The sequence below is a fragment of the Coregonus lavaretus genome, assembly GCF_964263955.1.
Source record: "Coregonus lavaretus genome assembly, chromosome: 27".
Classification (NCBI taxonomy): Eukaryota; Metazoa; Chordata; class Actinopteri; order Salmoniformes; family Salmonidae; genus Coregonus; species Coregonus lavaretus.
Window position 1 is genome coordinate 9,864,693 of NC_140014.1, and position 21,384 is coordinate 9,886,076.

The following is a 21,384-nucleotide window of genomic DNA, read 5'->3' on the forward strand; positions in this document are numbered from 1 at the left end:
CAGAGACAGCAGGGGTTCAAACTGTAGAACCCTGTTCCTACGTTTGAATATACAAATTGATTTTATCAAACAAAACTATGCTACATTTTATCTCTGGGACCTTTAGGATGACAAATCAGAGCAAGATTACTGAATGTAAGTACATTATTTACCTTACATTTACATTTACATTTTAGTCATTTAGCAGACGCTCTTATCCAGAGCGACTTACAGTTAGTGAGTGCATACATTATTTTTTTATTTTTTCATACTGGCCCCCCGTGGGAATCGAACCCACAACCCTGGCGTTGCAAACGCCATGCTCCAACTGAGCTACATCCCTGCCAGCCATTCCCTCCCCTACCCTGGACGACGCTGGGCCAATTGTGCGCCGCCCCATGGGTCTCCCGGTCGCGGCCGGCTACGACAGAGCCTGGATTCGAACCAGGATCTCTAGTGGCACAGCTAGCACTGCGATGCAGTGCCTTAGACCACTGCGCCACTCGGGAGGCGAATGTGAATGTATCAAACCTTTAAAAAAAAAGTTTGTTGTTGTGCACTCTCCTCAAACAATAGCATGGTATTTTTCCACTGTAATAGCTACTGTAAATTGGACAGTGCAGTTAGATTACCAAGAATTTAAGCTTTCTGCCCATATAAGACATGTCTATGTCTATGTCCTGGAAGGTTTGCTGTTACTTACAACAGTCATGCTAATCACATTAGCTCAACCGTCCCGTATATGGGACATCGATCCCGTAGAGAATAAAGCTCAGCAATAATGCAAAGTTTATATACTACTTATGCCTCTTTACATTAAAGTATATAAAACAATTTTTTATAAAGTGTTAGCAGGCAAAATAAATAAATAATCATTTATAAATAAGAATCATCCATTGATATTTGACTGGTATCTTCCTGTATACAACGGCAATACTGTGTTACTGTAGTGCACACTACAGTCGTGGTCAAAGGTTTTGAGAATGACACAAATATTACATTTTCACAAAGTCTGCTGCCTCAGTTTTTATGATGGCAATTTGCATATACTCCAGAATGTTATGAAGAGTGATGAGATGAATTACAATTCATTGCAAAGTCCCTCTTTGCCATAAAAATGAACTTAATCCCCCCAAAACATTTCCACTGCATTTCAGCCCTGCCACAAAAGGACCAGCTGACATCATGTCAGTGATTCTCTCGTTAACACAGGTGAGAGTGTTGACGAGGACAAGGCTGGCGATCACTCTGTCATGCTGATTGAGTTAGAATAACAGACTGGAAGTTTTAAAAGGAGGGTGGTGCTTGAAATCATTGTTCTTCCTCTGTTAACCATGGTTACCTGCAAGGAAATGCGCCGTCATCATTGCTTTGCACAAAAAGGGCTTCACAGGCAAGGATATTGCTGCTAGTAAGATTGCACATAAATCAACCATTTATCGGATTATCAAGAACTTCAAGGAGAGAGGTTCAATTGTTGTGAAGAAGGCTTCAGGGCACCCAAGAAAGTCCAGCAAGCGCCAGGACCGTCTCCTAAAGTTGATTCAGCTGCGGGTTCGGGGCACCACCAGTGCAGAGCTTGCTCAGGAATGGCAGCAGGCAGGTGTGAGTGCATCTGCACGCACAGTGAGGCAAAGATTTTTGGAGGATGGTCTGATGTCAAGAAGGGCAGCGAGGAAGCCACTTCTCTCCAGGAAAAACCTCAGGGACAGACTGATATTCTGCAAAAGGTACAGGGATTGGACTGCTGAGGACTGGGGTAAAGTCATTTTCTCTGATGAATCCCCTTTCCAATTGTTTGGGGCATCCGGTAAAAAGACAAGGTGAGCACTACCATCAGTCCTGTGTCATGCCAACAGTAAAGCATCCTGAGACCATTCATGTGTGGGGTTGCTTCTCAGCCAAGGGAGTGGGCTCACTCACAATTTTGCCTAATAACACAGCCATGAATAAAGAATGGTACAAACACATCCTCCGAGAGCAACTTCTCCCAACCATCCAAGAACAGTTTGGTGACGAACAATGCCTTTTCCAACATGATGGAGCACCTTGCCATAAGGCAAAAGTGATAACTAAGTGGCTCGGGGAACAAAACATCGACATTTTGGGTCCATGGCCAGGAAACTCCCCAGACCTTAATCCCATTGAGAACTTGTGGTCAATCCTCAAGAGGCGGGTGGACAAACAAAAACCCACAAATTCTGACAAACTCCAAGCATTGATTATGCAAGAATGGGCTGCCATTAGTCAGGATGTGGCCCAGAAGTTAATTGACAGCATGCCAGGGAGGATTGCAGAGGTCTTGAAAAAGAAGGGTCAACACTGCAAATATTGACTCTTTGCATAAACGTAATGTAATTGTCAATAAAAGCCTTTGACACATATGGAATGCTTGTAATTATACTTCCGTATACCATAGTAACATCTGACAAAAATATCTAAAAACACTGAAGCAGCAAACTTTGTGAAGATCAATACTTGTGTCATTCTCAAAACTTTTGACCACGACTGTACAAATAATTCTGAATATGAGGTTTTATGGACATTCAGAAAATGGAAAATGACATCCTGGGGGGTGGGGCAAACAGGAGCTAATGTAAAATTGGTATATTTATAGCCCACTGTCACTTTCATAAGAAATACTGACTAGTTTCCTGAAGAGTTTACAGGCTAATCAATGTAAGGAATGAAAAGGAAAAGAAAAATACACAATGCAATTTCATATTTTTGAAAGGTCCTATTCAAACATTTATTAAATCTTATAAAGCATTACATGTCTGCCTACTGTATTGAATAAATTGTGTCTTGATACTCAGAGGGGACAAAAATGGCAAATTAGATGTTTCTGTCCCATGAAAGCTATATTCAGACAAATTAATAGCATTGGAATGGGCAAATGAGCTAAATCGTTCTTCTTAAATAATATTTGAAAATGTTTTATAAAAGTTAAGATACATATACATTGGAACGTTCATCATCTGACAGAAATGTAATACAGACTGATGAGGTTTTTCAAAAAAATCAGGGGGCCGTTTTTCTTAGGTTGAAACATGTATGTAAATTAAGGTACTTGAGCTGATCAGTTTGGCAACTTAAAAGAGACTGATAATATCAGAGTAGTAATAACATTAGGAAAATAACACTGAGAAAATCTTTATATTGGACACAAAAGTGCTCAGTTCTACGAACCTTCGAGAATTAGCTTATCATTCGTTTTTGTGGGGAAGAGGTCAAGCAAGGAAGTGGAAAACCTTGGCCTCTCAAGAACCACCACGGGCCTGAGGTGATGCAGCTGCTTAATGGCTAGGTCACCACAACCTGTAAGAGCCTTGTCTAAGATGACGCGCAAGTTCTGGACTGATGTGTCCCCTGTCCTGGGAAGAGTCTTAAGTGGGGAAGACTGAGCCCGCCTGCTATGGGTAGTAGTGAGGCCCACCTGGCTGTTCTCCTTTACAGAACAGCTATGTCTGTAGGAATCCCGCTGCCGAGCTGACACCACAGTTGGATCAGGCCTGTGGTTGTTGCAGTGAGAAGCCTGGGGCCTCTCAGCATCCTTATCCTTGGAGTTCTCCTGTATGAACTTCAGGAAAGACGACTCGAATCCCATAGGTTTGTAAGTAGCCAGGTCAAATGTGTGAGGGGGAGGGATTTGAGGCTGGGGGTCCTTTGAAATGGGTGGGTGGTCAGAGAGCGCGTTCTTACGTTTAAGTGGCTGGCGGGCTTGAGGAGAGGACAAGGACACAATGTTTGTTGGTTTGCCTGAACTGTCCATGAAGCCCTCATCAACACTGAATCTGAGGGAGGATGGTGGAGAGAGATCAAGAGCAGGCGGGTTTGAGGATTTTCGCCTTGGCCTTACCTCTTGGCTGTGGCTGTTCTGAGTAGCAGGGTCCTCCGTGTGCCCAGTAGGTTCTCCATAAAGCAAGTCATCTGCACCAACCAAAACATTCCTCTCCGCAGGTGGCTCCTCTTTGAACCCCAGTGGGTCATGGTCATCAAGGGTTTCTGCTTTGATGGAGTGCAGACTCATAGGCACAGATGGACCACCAGGGTTCTCTGGCTCTGCTTGATACTCCATCTTCAGAACTCCGTTAGGTGCCCTCGTCATATCAGGCCAAGCAGATAATACAGTATTCCTCTGTATCAGCTCCTCCAGTTGCTCTGCACTAAACACAAGCTTATTCTCATTCAATTCAAAAGCCTGATTGGTTAATTTGTGGCAATTCAAATAGTGACGGCGCATACTACGTATCAATTTGACTACAGAATCACAACCCTGCACCATGCATGGGTAGGCTTCACGTTGACAGCGATCTTGGCACATCTGCAAGGCCTCTTCATGGGAACGGAAGACCATATCTTCAAACTTGTGTTTTGATTTGGACTCTACAATACTTTGGTCAACATTCAAAATTTCACCATCATCTTCATCATGCTCTTCACTAGTTTCTTCAGCCTTAACATCTTCGGGAGACTTTGGGCAGTGTCTCAGAGATTGCCTGAGAGGTAGCTTGGTTGCATCTTTCTGTAGCGTAGATGATGTGAAGATCAACTTCTTTTGGCAACCAGTGACTGAAGTGTCGTTGTGAGTATTCTGGAGACGCAATACGAGTGAATCATAGTAATGGAGGTGGCTAGAGAGTACATGTTTTTTCAGACTACTGCTTTGGGTGAACACTTGGGTACAGCCCTCGTACTTGCAGCACATGGCCGCCTGGTAAGGATGATAACTCTTTCTGTGATGCTTTAGGCTACTCTTCGCCTGGTAAGGATGCTCACTCTCCAAGTGACGCACCAAGCTACTGTTCAGGAGGTAAGAGGCATTACAGTTGGCGTAGCTGCACCTAAACTTCTGTAAAGCTGGGTCTTCTGAAAGCACGGAAGGATGTCCCTCCACATGTCGCCTCCACATTACTTTCTTTTTCTGGTACTTCTGCTGCCAGGAGGGGTGTTGCCAGGTGAGGGTCTGAGATTTGTGTATAAGGGAGACTGTGGGCTTGGTGGGTTCTGGGGGTTTACCCTCAACCCACTTTTTAGACCAGCTCATTTTCTCCACAACTGCCTCGCTAAGTCTATGAGTCTGAAGATAATGAACCCTCAAGTCTGTCTTCTCTCTATGGCATTTGAAGCAGAGGTGGCACTTAAATGGCTTAAATGTCAGTGATTTGAGAATCTTCATTCCTTTCACCTTCTCCTCTGAGAAATGATGCTTGTTCATGTAGTGGCGCCTCAGGGTAGTGCTCATCACACATCTAAAGTTGCAGCCATTAAGATAACAGAAGTATGGCTTAGTAGACTCTAAGTGTTGCTCTGAGGGTAGACCGTGGGCTACTGATGGTTCAGCGGTTGATGTCAATTTCATCCTCTCACCAACAGCGGGTGGTGCTCTCTTTTGCAATAACACAACTGGGGACATGGTGCCAAGACCCTGATTGCAGGATATCTTTGATGTGGTGGACTCTGACATTGGGTGGGAGGGCTCACAATATCCATTTGTAGAGTTGGAGGGAGTCAGACTAAGCTGGCTAAGCCCAATCAAAATCTCTCTCAAAGGGTCATTATCATTGGCCAGGCATGAGGTAGATGTTGTGTTGTTCTTAATAAGGGAAGGGCAAGCAATTCCCTGGTTTGATCCCTTCATTAGCAGACAAGCTGCATGTTCATGTTTGTTCTTGTCATCATTGTCCTGCTCTGTTTCGACCTTTAGACCTTTAGATTTCAAGCCCTTCTCTTTGTCAAGATTTTTGCGTTCCTTATTCTCTGCCTTGAAATGCTCTGGATGAAAACCCCTCAGGTGCTTGTGAACATCTCTAGCTTTGGAGAAGGTCAATCCACACCTCTCAAAACCACAAGTGAACTTTTTTCCATCAAAGCACACAGCAACCGATGTCATTGTGCCTTTGGGCTCCTTGCAGCTCGACACATGTGAAGAGGAGGCTCTGCATGTAGAGGAAGTAGCATTATTTCCCCCATTGACTACCTCCTCCAGTACAGTCTTTGTTTCACAATACTTTTTGGGGCTGGCTATGTCCTCAGTTATGGAGTCAAGATGTTTTCTTATGGCCTTCCTCTGTGCCTCAAAGTCTTCCTGAGAGAAGGTAATGCCGTGTGACGCTAAATGCCTGCTGAATTCCTTTTTAGAAAAGTAGAACTTCTTGCATTCAAGGCTTGCGCAGCTGTATGCAGCATCACGAAAGTGCTGTGCTTCATGGTGGTATACCTGCCCCAAGTCACAGAAAGAAAGACTACATCCTTTGAGCTCACATTGGTAGCTAAGTTCATAGCCATGGCTATGCTTATGTGCGAGAAGCTCATTGGAGGTGCTGAAACGAGCACCACAACCTGTGACCATACACATGTAAGGCAGGTCACCGTAGTGCAAACGCTGATGTCTTCGGTGGTGATAGGCAGACATGAAGTGGCGCCGGCAGTAAGTGCACTTTTCCCTACGGTCTTTCATTTCAAAATAATGTTTCACGTTCTGGTCCCTAACATGTTCAGATTTTAAGTGCACACCCAAATACTTGGAATGCTTAAAAGTCTTTGTACAGTGAGTGGCAGGGCATGTGTATATGTCACGATTCTGCAATTCAAAATGAAAGTTAATGTAATCAAATGTGACATTATCCTCATGTCCAGGCTTCCTGGGTGCAGATGAAGCTTGTTCTAAAATGTGCTCCAGAACATCAGGATCATGTGTGGCCTGGTAGTACAGCATTAAGGATGGATCAAGGGCAATCTCACCAGGCTCAAAGTCATCCTCCTCCATTTCTTTATCCCAATCAATCCTCTGTTTGTCCTTTTTCTTCTGCCGAGTGCTTCTGGATGGCATTCGAAGGTGTAGTTTAGTATGTGGGATAAAATCTTTTCTGCTCTTAAACTTCTTCAGGCAGACAGGGCAGGTGAAAACACCGTTTTTTTCATGCCTCTTAGAGTGAAGACGGATTCGCGTTTCAGTAAAATGTTTCTTACAAATCTTGCAGAACAACTTGTATTTCTTTGGCAGTGAGCCCTGCACTGAGGTACCCTCAGCATCTGGCTTTAAAGGTGGTTTACTGTCCCTCTCATTTTCCTCATGTCCATCAATTCCAACACTTGTCCCATTTAAGTATTCTCTTGGCATATCAACAAATCCCCTCTCCACCTCCTCCTTTACATCCTGCCCAAGACTAACCTCCTCCTGCCCCCCCTCTTCCTCTTCTTCCTCATCCTCCTCTGGCTCAGGCTCAAGCCCCAGCAGCCTGATGCACTGATGCTTGAGTGTTTTCCAGTCCCAGAATTCGGGGTCGAAAGGCCAGTGGGCTTTAAGTGCCAGGAGCAGTTCACACCGCAGGGAGTTGGGGATGGTGGCATTTTCCTGGTCATACTTCTGATCGGTCCGCAGAGAGAGCTCTTCAAGGGAGCTGAAGGCCACAAGAGAGAGGCCTAACAGAAACTCTGTCAGCTGGCAAGCTCGCAACACCTCAAGATCATCTGCTAGGAGGCAGGCTACAGTCTTGCACACAGAAATCCTCGTCTCTGTGTCCTCTTTGTTTGGGAGCTGTAGTGCTTTAACACATAACTCCACAGACGAAGCCAGGCCTAGCTCCTCAGCCTGTAGAAGAAACAGGGGAATCAGTGGCCTACAAATTTAGATTTATTTTCAAAACTAATATTTCACTAAAATAACAATTCAAAACTGCTTAACAATTTATTGCAATGACATTCAAAATCAGAGGGAGAAAAAGCTGTATTCTTCTACCTCTGTCCGAATGACGTGCACAAGGAAGAGCAGATGGTAAACGGTCTTAGCAATGGCACCTAGCTGCAGGCAACGCTCCAGCAGTGATTCCAAAGATGGGTCAATCCTTCTCTGAAGCTTACTCCACAACAGTGTGAGCTCCCTAAAGATGAAGCAGCACAGAGAAATATACATTAGAAAGACCAAAAACTGCACACCAGCCCAGAACTAAGATTGGGCTACGATTATTCAGGGTCCCTCTGCAAATGAGATCATTCATGTGCATAACATTCATTCACTTCAATTTATCCATATGCTTCCCAAGATTTGACATTGACCACTAAAAAACTCACCAGGAGCAGTACAAGCTCTGCTGCTGCAGCTGTTGAGTTAGGAAGGTGGTACACAGGATGAAGGCTGTGTTTTCCTCCCCCTCTGTCTCCAAACTGCATGTAATATCCAGCACATCCTTACAGTCCAGTCTGGATATCTGTGGGATAAATAATAAAGGCCAAATCATGCATAGAACTACAGTACTGTGGACCATTTCACTTACATCTCAAGGGCGAATGAGTTCATACTCTACTTGTGAAGATTGCACAACACACAACTGTCAGATTCACTGTGCCATCACATTTCCTTTCAGCTTTCTCTGAACGCTATTTAAATAGCAGTATAAATAACATAACTGAGCTGAGTTAAAAGACAAATGATGCTGTTCTCACAACAACACACTGACAGACCTCCATGATGGCCTCCTCACCGGGCAGCAGGTGGCAGAGGAGAGCGACGTAGGTCTGCCGGAAGGTGGTTTGGTTGGAGACGAGGTTGCATTCAGCACAGGACTTAGCCAGCACCACAGCCTTCGCCACCTCCCCCACTTTCTCCAGGTGTTTGACCCGCATCTCCATGAAGCCCTCCCCCTCCAAGGCAATGTACGCCTCAACTGAAGGACAATGACAGAGCTGCAGTGGCTGGATGACTAATACCAATACTTCAAAATCACAAGATCAGCCTTATTAGTCACTGCTGCTTCCTTGTGCATCATTACCATGTCAATGCAGTAAGGTGGTGATACTGACCTTCCTCTGTGTTTGTGGGCTGACCGGTGAGAAGGGCGCTTAGGACAGGGTTACTCCATGCTCCCCCCTCTCCTGTGATCTGGAGCAAGGCTGCCAGGTCTGTGCTCCCATACTCCAACAAGGCATCATGGGCCACCTGCGAAATCCGCAAGAACACACACAAAGAAAGTGGTTGGGCCACAAATGTCCCTTCAGCTAAAAGTGACAGCAGGGTAAAGTAGTTCATGTAGCACAGCCCTCATATCAAGATTTGGATTGGAAATAAAATCACTTCTGCAACTTCTCTCAATTCTCCTGCTGATGTGCTCTCATGCTTTCACAACACATTTACTTATTATCAAACAGACCCCATCCTTTACCTGAACAGAACGGTAAAATTGAACCCAGGCCTCATAAGGGATTTCGTTTTCAGGCACAGACAGCAACAGTTCAAAACAGCTCCTGAAAGCAAAATAACAAAGAGACACAATGAGGAACAAGTGGCAACTTGTGAAACTTCATGACACAATGTTATCTATTTCTAACATGCAGCACAAACATTTTTAAGACGACAGGCTATGTATTGCAGCACACAGTAGAAAGTGTGGTACTGCTCAGGTAAAAAAAGAAGAAATGTATGTTGGTACAACCTTAACAGTTTCAAACACGTTTTTACTCTGAGTTGACTCACAATGCTAGTCTCTTTAACACGAGGGCCACATTATCAGAGTCTGCAGTGAGGTGTGGCCTTGCAGCAGCAAAGCAGTTGATGGACAGGCAGTAGACCTCAAGAAGGGGAAGACCATGCTCCACAGAATTCCTGCTCCCAGCATAGTGCATCAGTGTCTGCAAAGACAGTCATGTAGGAAAGAGGTTTAAAAAAATTTTCAAAATAAATTTCAATGACAAAACAGGCAGCTAGGTTAGTTCTAAGAAATAAAAATATTATTTTTGCACTTTCATTTCAACTAAGGCAACAGCTACAGCTAACTTAACACCCAATTACCTTCCAATTAATGGTTCAGCAGCCATAATGAACCCAGTTTAGGGTTCTCTTTTTTGGTAAAATGGTCTCACACTCAACTCTGATACTACAATTTCTGTTGAAAACAAAAAACAGTCTTAATTTCCTAATTTTGTCAGAGAGGAAGAGGCGAAGCAAGAGGATTAACCAAAATCTATGAGTGTCGAATTTGGTCAACAAAAAAATGTAATTGCTAATTTGCTAAGTGAGGCTTATTTTGTAATGTTTAGGTTGTTACAGATGTACTGATATACAGTGTGTTCGGAAAGTATTCAGACCCCTTGACTTTTTCCAAATTTTGTTACGTTACAGCCTTATTCTAAAATGGATTAAATACCCCATAATGACAAAGCGAACAGGTTTTTAGAATTTTATGCAAATTTATTAAAAAACAGAACATTCATATTTACATAAGTACTCAGACCCTTTGCTATGAGACTCGAAATTGAGCTCAGGTGCATCCTGTTTCCATTGATCATCCTTGAGGTGTTTCTACAACTTGATTGGAGTCCACCTGTGGTAAATTCAATTGATTGGACATGATTTGGAAAAGCATACACCTAAAAAGGTCCCACAGTTGACAGTGCATGTCAGAGCAAAAACCAAGCCATAAGGTCGAAGGAATTGTCTGTAGAGCTCCGATACAGGATTGTGTCGAGGCACTCTGACAGAGCTCCAGAGTTTCTCTGTGGAAATAGAAGAACCTTCCAGACAGACAACCATCTCTGCAGCACTCCACCATTCAGGCCTTTATGGTAGTGGCCAGACGGAAGCCAACCCTCAGTAAAAGGCCCATGACAGCCCGCTTGGAGTTTGCCAAAATGCACCTAAAGGACTCTGACCATGAGAAACAAGATTCTCTGGTCTGATGAAACCAAGATTTAACTCTTTGACCTGAATGCCAAGCGTCACATCTGGAGGAAACCAGGCACCGCTCATCACCTGGCCAATCACTACGGTGAAGCATGGTGGTGGCAGCATCATGCTGTGGGGATGTTTTTCAGCGGGAGTGGGAGACTAGTCAGGATCAAAGGAAAGATGAACAGAGCAGAGTACAGAGAGATCCTTGATGAAAACCTGCTCCAGAGCACTCAGGACCTCCGACTGGGGCAAAGGTTCACCTTCCAACAGGACAACGACCCTAAGCACACAGCCAAGACAACGCAGGAGTGGCTTCGGGACAAGTCTCTGAATGTCCTTGAGTGGTCCAGTCAGAGCTAGGACTTGAACCCGATCTAACATCTCTGGAGAGACTGAAAATAGCTCTGCAGCGACGCTGACAGGGCTTGAGAGGATCTGCAGAGAGTAAATGGGAGAAACTCCCCAAATACAGGTGTGCCAAGCTTGTAGCGTCATACCCAAGAAGACTGTAATCGCTGCCAAAGGTGCGTCAACAAGTTACTGAGTAAAGGGTCTGAATACTTATCTAAATTTTAATACATTTGCAAAAAATTATAAAAAACCTGTTTTTGCTTTGTCATTATGGGGTATTGTGTGTAGATTTATGCGTGGGGGGGGGGGACAATTGAATCAATTTTAGAATAAGGCTGGAACGTAACAAAATGTGGAAAAAGTCAAGGAATGAATACTTTCCGAATGCACTGTATATGGCATTCCGGAAACTTTGAGAAAAACGATTTTATATCGGAATTGTGTCTTTTTCACACGCGTATCTGACCTCTCATTGCCTAGAATGTTCCCACCTGATATCGCCTCCTCCCGCCTGCCTTCCGTCTTTGCAGACATTTATTTCCATTGTTAGAGCAGTCAGTTGACTATCTTGTCAATATTACATTTACATTTTAGTCATTTAGCAGACGCTCTTATCCAGAGCGACTTACAGTTAAGTGAGTGCATACATTCTTATTTTTTATTTTTTCATACTGGCCCCCCGTGTAAATCGAACACACAACCCTGGCGTTGCAAACGTCATGCTCTACCAACTGAGCTACATCCCTGCTGGGCCAATTGTGCGCCGCCCCATGGGTCTCCCGGTCACGGCCGGCTATGACAGAGCCTGGATTCGAACCAGGATCTCTAGTGGCCTTAAGACCACTGCGCCACTCGGGAGATTATCTATACTTGCATATTGCATTTGACACAAATGTACCCATCAACTTAGCTTTATTATGTTAGTGTTAAAAAATATATATACACATGGTTGAACCACTTTGTTGACATCAACTAGCTAGAAGGCATATGTTTTGTAGAGAGTGTGATAGGGTCAAATTAGCTTGTTACAGTAACTCGATTTTGAAACGAGCTGCTGTAGCTAGCTAGTTGTAATAAATAACATTTAGCTAATAAATGCACTAGCTGTGGCCTAGGTAGCTGCTTTTAGCAATGCTAGAATTTACACACTAGCGTTACTAGGAATTAGGCCTAGCTTGCAAAAAAACAGAATAGTCAGCCGGAAGTCAGACTGAAATGAAATACAATTTATATTTACTCTGTTGATTGTCCATAGGGTTGGTCGTTATGCGGGGAGGAAATTGAGAAAAAAAACAATAGAATGTATAATTAAATAGACTTTCCAAATGTGGGTCTGTTGTAAACCCATGCAGTTCCTCAGCGAGGTCAGTTCCTCTCGGCTTACCTCATGTCAAAATAAAAGTTCTGCATGCGTGCCATTCCTGCACAAAAAAATAAGCTAGAAATTGTGGGGGACTTTTAACATGAGGTAAGCCGAGAGGAACTGACCTCGCTGAGGAACTGCATGGGTTTACAACAGACCCACATTTGGAAATTGTTTAATTATACGTCCTATATTTTTTCTCTCAAATTCCCCCCTCATAAGGACCAAGCCTACAGAAAATCAGAGTAAGTTGAAATTTACGTTTTTTTGCAAGCTAATTACCAGCAACATTAGTGTCTAAATACTAGCGTTGCTAAAAGCAGCTATGCCCTAGGTTGTAGTGATGTATGGGACCACCCATACGTAAAAATTTATGCACGCATGACTGTAAGTCGCTTTGGATAAAAGCGTCTGCTAAATGGCATATTATTTATATTATTATTAAATATTGTGTGGATGAAGGGCGGGTGGGTGGCGGGTTGAATAAAGAAAATATAAATGTATCCTTCTTGTACAATTTATATCTATCTATAGGCTGCAGTTAGGTTTTACTTTCATTATTCTAATCTATCTGGCATTAGTGCGCAAGCCTACGCTTTAGGGCTTAACTGTACGCATGACAAACAGCCTACACGCCAATCAGCAACTGCTTTTGGGAACGGGCAGAAGATGTTAAGTCGATCCACGGAGGCAAAAAGCTGCGAAATGGAGAGATGAAAATAAAGAGAAGGGAGGGCCAGAAAAGTAATGTTTGGGAAAGATTTGGTGAAGTGGTAAAAGAGGATGATAGCTGTTATGTGTGATGACTGTGAGGCACTATACAAATACGACAGTCACAAGACGGGGACTTCAAATAAGCTTATGGCACGTCAAGGGAACTGTAGTCTACTTTTCAGATGGGTTTAATGGAAACTGAAATCTGGACAGTGACCGTAGGTCAATAAACTCTCACATAGCCTTAATATTAACTTCTGCAGAGTTAAGCATTTCTTGCAGTAAAACGATACACCCAATGTAACCTCAATTTTGACTCAGCAAGAGCTAACAATTTTGATACGTTTTAAGTGCTATGGATTTATTGTTACAGGGAAACTTTGTTCATCGGACGGCGGATAGTTCAAAGAGAAGCGACACAGGGGTGCTCTCCTATCATTTAAATTGAGTTTATTAGATTAGAATCTGGGTGTGTTGTTCCTGTCTATTGTTTTTACATTTTTCATTCAGGTTGGGCGTGAGTTTCTGCTTAAATTTGGTTAAAAGGACAGTGAATTTGTTCATACTTTGAGATCTTGTTAGCAAGCTCCTGTGTGTATCACACACATATTTTTCTCTTAGAGATTATTCTGAATTGATGTACACTAATTGTTTGAGTGTTAATTCTATAAGTTGACTTGAGTGAATGCATTCCTCGTTTCACGGAGTAATTATTTTGATTGACTATTGATAGTTGTTATATACACTATACACATAGCATATGCTTTGGTACCACTTTGACATCCCGGATCTGCTTGCCTCAATACATTTATGCTAGAACAGTGGTTGACAGCATTAGCTATTTGTATCTAGTCTCTTAATAATTGCATAACGGTGCAAGTTAGACATGTTCGTTATGGTCATACTAAGTGGTGAGGCAAGGCTCGCTGCCTTGACCAGATCCTCTAGAGACCAGATCCCCCCCCCCCCCAAAAAAAAAAACGTGTAAAGTGGTTATCCCACTGGCTATAGGGTGAATGCACCAATTTGTAAGTCACTCTGGATAAGAGCGTCTGCTAAATGACGTAAATGTAATGTAAATGTACAGGGCCTGTTGCATTTATTCACATAATATTGGGAGTCAGATTGATACAATGTAGTTTATTATTATATATTCAACATAATTTCTGCATAATGGTTGGATAATTTCCATCCAACTACACAGCTTTCTATTTCCTTACAACTGGTCAAGGTGATGTCATTTGGAAATTTAGCACAGAAAATCGTTCCCTTTTTTTTTTGTTATTGCATTTTCTCCTTGGTCCCTAAATGTCTTTGCTCTGTGAAAGAAGCAGGAGGTGACAGAACTTTACCGATGTCAACAAGATTGAAGCATTCATTCAAGAGGTTTGAGTGGGTCACAGGTGTCTGAGTAAAACAAGAAATGATTTTTTTTTTGTGTGAAAATTGTCAATGTGTTTTTTAAATGTAAAAATACTTCAGTCTGAATTTAAATTACTTAAACCAGGTAGAACGTGTGTAGAGGCCTCCCGAGAGGTGCAGCGGTCTAAGGCACTGCATCGCAGTGTTGCGGCGTCACTACAGCCTGGGGTTCGATCCCAGGCTGTGCCATTACCGGCCGTGACCGGGAGTCCCATAGGGCGGCGCACAATTGACCCAGCGTCGTCCAGGTTAGGTGAGGGTTTGGCCGGGGGGGGGGCTTTACTTGGCTCATCGTGCTCTAGCGACTGCTTGTGGCGGGCCGGGCGCCTGCAGGCTGACTTCAATCGTCAGTTTCCTCCGACACATTGGGGCTGGCTGGCTTCCGGGTTAAGCCAGCGGGTATTAAGAAGCGCGGTTTGGCGGGTCATGTTTTGGAGATCGCATGACTCCACCTTCGCCTCTCCCGAGCCCCATGGGTGTTGCAGCGATGAGACAAGATCGTAATCATGAAATTGGGGAGAAAAAGGGGGTCAAAATTACACACACTCAAAAAAAAGTGTGTAGAAATGATAATAAAATTGCATTTCTTCATTATTTTATCTCACAGTATTTTCAATATAGCGCTATTAGCAAGTTTCAAGTTAATGTCACATGCACAGGTACAGTGAAATGCCTTTCTTGCCAGCTCTAACCCCAACAATGCAGTAATCAATAACAATGTAATACTAAAAATAAAAAGGTAGAACAAAAACACACAAGATATAAAATAAGAAGAATACGATAAAGTAAGCAAGCATACTACATACAGGGTCAGTTCCAGTACCATATTTACAATGTGCAGGGATACTGGATCGATAGAAGTAGATATGTATAGGAGTAAGGTGACTAGGCATCAGGATATATGATAAACAGAGTAGCAGCAACGTACAGTGCCTTCTGAAAATATTCAGACCCCTTGACATTTTCCACATTTTATTAAGTTACAGCCTTATTCTAAAATTGTATTTTTATTTATTTATTTAATCTACACACAATACCCCATAATGACAAAGCAAAAACAGGTTAAGACATTTCTGCTAAAAACTGAAATATCACATTTACCTAAGTATTCAGACCCTTTACTCAGTACTTTGTTGAAAAACCTTTGGCAGCATTTACAGCCTCGAGTCCTCTTGGGTATGACGCTACAAGCTTTGCACACCTGTATTTGGGGAGTTTCTCCCATTCTTCTCTGCAGATCCTCTCAAGCTCTGTCAGGTTGGATGGGAGCGTTGCTGCACAGCTATTTTCAGGTCTCTCGAGAGATGTTCGATCGGGTTCAAGTCCGAGCTCTGGCTGGGCCACTCAAGGACATTCAGAGACTTGTCCCGAAGCCACTCCTGCATTATCTTGGCTGTGTGTTTAGGGTCGTTGTCCTGTTGGATGGTGAACCGTCGCCCCAATGTTTTGGTACCCTTCTCCAGATCTGTGCCTCAACACAATCCTGTCTCGGAGCTCTACGGACAATTCCTTCGACCTCATGGCTTGGTTTTTGCCCTAACATGCACTGTCAACTGTGGGACCTTATATAGACAGGTGTGTGCCTTTCCAAATCATGTCCAATCAATTGAATTTACCACAGGTGGACTCCAATCAAGTAGTGGATGGCAGGGAGCTCGGCCCCAGTGATGTACTGGGCTGTCCGCACCACCCTCTGTAGCGCCATGCGGTCGAGGGCGGTGCTATTGCCATACCGAGCAGTGATGTAGCCAGTCAAGATGCTTTCAAATGGTACAGCTGTAGAACTTTGAGGATTTGAGGGCCTATGCAAAACCTTTTCAACCTCCTGAGGGGAAAAAGGTGCTGTCATGCCTAAGGTGCTGTCGTGCCTTCTTCATGACTGTGGGCGTGTGGAGCATTTTAAGTTCTTAGTGATTTGGACACAGAGGAACTTGAAACACTCGAACCACTCCACTGCAGCCCCATTGATGTGGATGGGGTGTGATCCCACCCCCTATCCTGTAGATTACAATCAGCTCCTTGGTCTTACTGATATTGAGGGAGAGGTTGTTGTTCCGGCCCCACACTGTCAGGTCACTGACCTCCTCCCTGTAGGCTCTCTCATCGTCGCCGATGATCAGGCCTACCACCGTCGTGTCGTCAGCAAACTTGATGATGGCGTTTGAGTCGTGCGTGGCCACGCAGTCGTGGTGAACAGGGAGTCACAGGAGGGGACTAAGCACACACCCTTGTGGGGCCCCGTGTTGAAGGTCAGTGTGGTGGAGGTGATGTTGCCTACCCTCACCACCTGGGTTCGGCCCGTCAGGAAGTCTAGGATCCAGTTGCAGAGGAAGGTGTTCAGACCCAGAGTCATAAGCTTGGTGACGAGCTTGGAGGGACAATGGTGTTGAACGCTGAGCTGTAGTCAAAGAACAGCATTCTCACATAGGTATTCCTCTTATCTAGGTTGGTGAGGGCAGTGTGGAGTGCAATTGAGATTGCATCGTCTATGGATCTGTTGGGGCGGTATGGGAATTGGAGTTGGTCTAGGGGGTCTGGGACGATGGAGTTAATGTGTGCCATAACCAGCCTCTCAAAGCACTTCATGATTACAGAAGTGAGTGCTACAGGGCAGTAGTCATTGTGGCATGAAGTCAGAGTTCTTGGGAACAGGATTGATGGTTGTCATCTTAAAACATGTGGGGATTATATACTGGGACAAGGAGAGGTTGAAAATGAAAGTGAATATATCTGCCAGCTGCCAGCACTATTTTGGTGGATTTTGTCATTTCAAGCCAGTGAGTTTAACATTCTTCATCAAGAACATGGGCAAAATTGTATTATTCACAATGAAAGAGGTGGGAATGTTGTTCCCTTGTCATATAATTGCTACATTTACTATCAATATAGCATTACAAATCGTTTCCAGATTGTATTTTGGCGATTATTTTTCGCGATGTGAATATTGGGTCGCTACTGAGACAACCTGGTTCAGTTTGGGTCCCAAGGCAAAACCAGTTGAGAACTACTGGTCTACGGCACACTTGCTTACGGCGTCAGCATAGGATCGAATCCGGCCTATTGCCCCTTTGACACAACCTCTCTCTATCTTTCCCCACTGTCATCCTCTCTCTCTGTTCAATAAAGTCAGAAAATATACTTTAACAAATAAACGATAAATGCACTAGCTAGGATAGCTAATTGTTGCCTGGCTACCCCTCCACATCGCTCCGGCCAACTGACGTTTCTTCTCCACAAGGAGTCTGGATTTGCCTCCCTCCCTAACGTTTTCTAGAATGCCAACACATTCTGACCGTTCTGATTGGTCAGAGAAACTGATTGGTTGGGCAAGAGCCGGCTTATAAGATGACGTTATCAATTTTGATACTCTGATTGGTTAAAGACTATCCAATTGCTGATTAATTTGTTTTGTACAACGCCCCTCATTTTGAAGTCACACAAACGACTTCTAGGGTAGTGTTGTCACGATACCAAAATGTTGACTTTGATACCAATACCAGGTTTAGTATCACAATACTCAATACTAAAATGATACCACAGCAAAAAAAGATGTCATATTAGCCAAAGTCACAGAATGGCACTTGATCCAGACAGATCTTTTATTATTATACAACCATACAATCAATTTGACTTTTTTTAACCACTAACTACATAACATCATAATGGCAATCATTTTTTCGAATGGTAAATCTCTAGTCTACTGATAAACTGGGTAAATCAAGATGTAGCCTAGGCCTTTTCACAATACAGGTAAATGCATATTCAATAGGCGTGTGCGCATGCATTGAGTTATTGAGCTCATTTAGGCTGATTTCATGGGGCTTCAGATTAAAAAACGATCTGTTTCCCTTCCATTTGGGACTTATTTTATTGTACTGATCAACACTATTTGCATAGAAAAAGCAATCTCCTCTTTTATAAATGTGTGCTATCTCTTTAAGACCCATTAAGTAATTCACACCTTCAGTTCGAGGCTGGAGCAAATATGATATTGACTGGGAGATAATTATTACTTTTTTTGGTGACAATCAGCTTTGAAATCACCAATATTTCGTGTTATGGTTTACATAAACAAGGTAATAGGGTAGTGAATTGACGTTAGCTGTAAACTAGCAATGAAAGTTAACCCACAAGGCAGGAAGCTACCGCTATCTTCTTGCATTGTACAAAGTGTTCTAATCTGTATAGGATATTGTTTTGCGAACAGTAATTAACAGTCAACATTTCTACATGCCGTGTTGCATTATTCAAGTGTGTTAACTTCTGTGCAGCATGAGTGGTGATGCAGCCCAAGACTCTCAGTGATTGCAGTGGTTTCTTAGGACACGCTAGCGCTAGCAATGAGTAAGTGGAGCAGGCACAGTGCTCTCGCACTATAAGGGGACATCGGCTGCGCTGAGAGACAGACTTGGTCCTCTCTCAATCAGTAGACGACGTGATTCGAAAGAAGTACCTAAAGTAATATCTGTTCTAGAATCTAAAAAGCACCTAAGTTTCAGTATACCATGCAACACTATTCTAGGGTGGCATTTTCTGACTGAATGTATGTAGCGATCGATAGAGCAGCGGAATTACATTCAGGGTGAGTCGTCAGGCAAAGCTTATTGATAAGTAAGTAATGAAGAACTCTTGCCCTGAAGGCCGGTCGTCACTAGTTACCACAGCCACAGAGTCATAATTATGCTAAACCCTGCCTATTTGTACAATTTATCTTATTAAAATCTGATTTTAAACCTAACCACACTGATAACCTTACGCCTAAACTTAAACTAAGACCAACAATCGAATTGTTGTGTTCATGAATTTTTACAATAGACCATTTTGACTGTGACTGTAGTAACTAGTGACAACCCTGAGCGCCAATTTTCACTTCGTGACTGTGGTAACTACTGACAACCCTGCAGGCCTATTCACATGCATGCCAGCAAGTGCCTGATTGCCAGCTAGTGCCTGATAAACAAAACGTGGTGCAGCCCACCTCAGCTTTTACTGTAAACATTTAAACGTTGCAAAGGGCAACAAGAAACTTGCTACTAGTTTGTATGTACTGGATTTAGCAAATACAATATTTGTGCAAGCCTTGTCATCCTGGACTGTCTCCCTCTCTAACTAACCCTTGATCATGACTTAGTTTCGTTAAGAGGGCGACGCTCCGGCGACGCTCCGTCTGAACAACAACGCGCATCGCTTACCATATGGTTTTGGAAGCATGAAGGACCTTATCTTTCATATCGGCATGATTTTTTGTAAACAAAAGTTTAAATTGATACTCCTTTATAGGGTTTGGCTTCCCACATGGTCATATTTCAATGTTACAACACTTGTTTCCGAAAACAAATTGAAGATAGCTAATTAGTACAGGTAGTCTACTCTGTGTCTCTGAACACCTGTGTGTAAACGGAAGTCAGAAATCACAAACACACGAAAAATGAAAAATACTGTATGCTGCAACTGTGTCAAAACAGTGTATAGTAAGTGTGTATTTTGCCTTTGTGAAATAATGTGTGATATTTAAGTAGAGGGATTTGTGTTTCTAGAACTGTACTGCAAATTATAATCGATTTTCGTTTAGATGGAATACTTGGCTGTTTTGGCTTCCAGAACATGTAAGCTCCTTTAGTCCAATATTGGGCTACCTCAAGCTTGCAGAACAACCATGACAACATTGCTAACGCGTTAACTAGCTAGCTAGAGTTAGAACCACTGACGATAGCATGGTGTCTTTTGCACAGCATTGGATGGCATGTCATGCAGCTGTTATACTTTGCGTTGATTGTTTATAGTCGTGCATGAATGTAGATTGTTCGCTTATCCTGGTAAAATGTTCTAGCTAGCTAGCAGCTAAAGGCCATATTGGCGATGGCGCATACAGCCAACATCGTTCCTTTTCCTTTCAGTTTTGCGTGCACGCTAGCTACCTGGCAGAAGTTGTCGCAATATTCGGTGGAAGATATTTCCGAAATGTCTTGTTGCCTGAGCGTTGCTTCCAGCGCTCTCAAGGTAGTCAGCAAGCATTCCATGGCGACGAGAGTGTCCTCGGCAGTGTTAGACGGCGGATTACTCCAGTCGGGTTCTTGTTCAACATCACTATCCGCCATCTTCACTCCCCGCCACCGCGCTTATGCATCCCGTCATGTGATCGGCGTGCACTCGCCACTGCTCCAGGTAGTGATATTTGGTTGCGCCAAAGATTATGGGAACTATACCTTTTATCTGTTCCATTATATTTGCATAGGAATTTAACTTATTGTAAACTACTATAGATCCTAGACAGGTTCAATCACATACTGCTGGAAAAAATACCCCCAAATAGTAAATATAGTCCTCTCCCAGAGACGTTGCAGTTCTGCACAGTAGGAGTATAGTCTCAAAACAATTTTTGACAATGAATGACAATCAGGATAATGTTTGTTCAATGAAGCGGGTTAAATAATGTGTATGTGCCCCTTGCAATTCTGTAAATTGAAACTAGTTATTTATTATACATCACCAAGGTCCGTAATAACTTTTACACAGATGTACTCATATAATGTTGGTCTGTGCTCTGTGCTCCTAAAAACCAATAAGGAGATGGGAGATGCGGGACTTGCAGCGCGTCAAGTGTCACAAATAGAACAAAGTTATATTTTTTGCGCCTGGCTAAACAAGACACTTGTTGACGTGTGCGAGCAGTGTGGGTGCAATGATTGAATAACGTGTATGTGTATATTTATTTTGCAACGCTCGCGCATGCGACGCGGGCGGTGTGGTCAGCAAGGTTTGGTAAAATAGAGCCCAAGGTGTCATATCATAGCTGACACCCCATTCTTTCTGCAGCCATCTTTGAATCTTAATTCAGAATAAATATTTAAGAGTTTTTGGAAAACTTTGTCACAAACCGAGGGAGATT

At 43.2% G+C, this 21,384-nt stretch overlaps 1 protein-coding gene across 1 annotated transcript; it reads right to left on the bottom strand.

Moving 5' to 3' along the window:
- Positions 1 to 3,146: 3,146 nt before the first annotated feature.
- LOC311102550 (zinc finger protein Rlf-like) lies at positions 3,147 to 20,593 on the bottom strand (the record flags this gene model as incomplete). The annotated part of the gene is made up of 8 exons (XM_084143923.1): positions 3,147 to 7,573; positions 7,721 to 7,862; positions 8,053 to 8,189; positions 8,443 to 8,645; positions 8,782 to 8,917; positions 9,141 to 9,222; positions 9,452 to 9,606; positions 20,414 to 20,593. The coding sequence occupies 8 exons, from the start codon at positions 20,591 to 20,593 to the stop codon at positions 3,161 to 3,163; spliced, it is 5,448 nt and encodes a 1,815-aa protein (XP_084000049.1). The 3' UTR covers positions 3,147 to 3,160.
- Between the last annotated feature and the right edge of the window lie 791 nt (positions 20,594 to 21,384).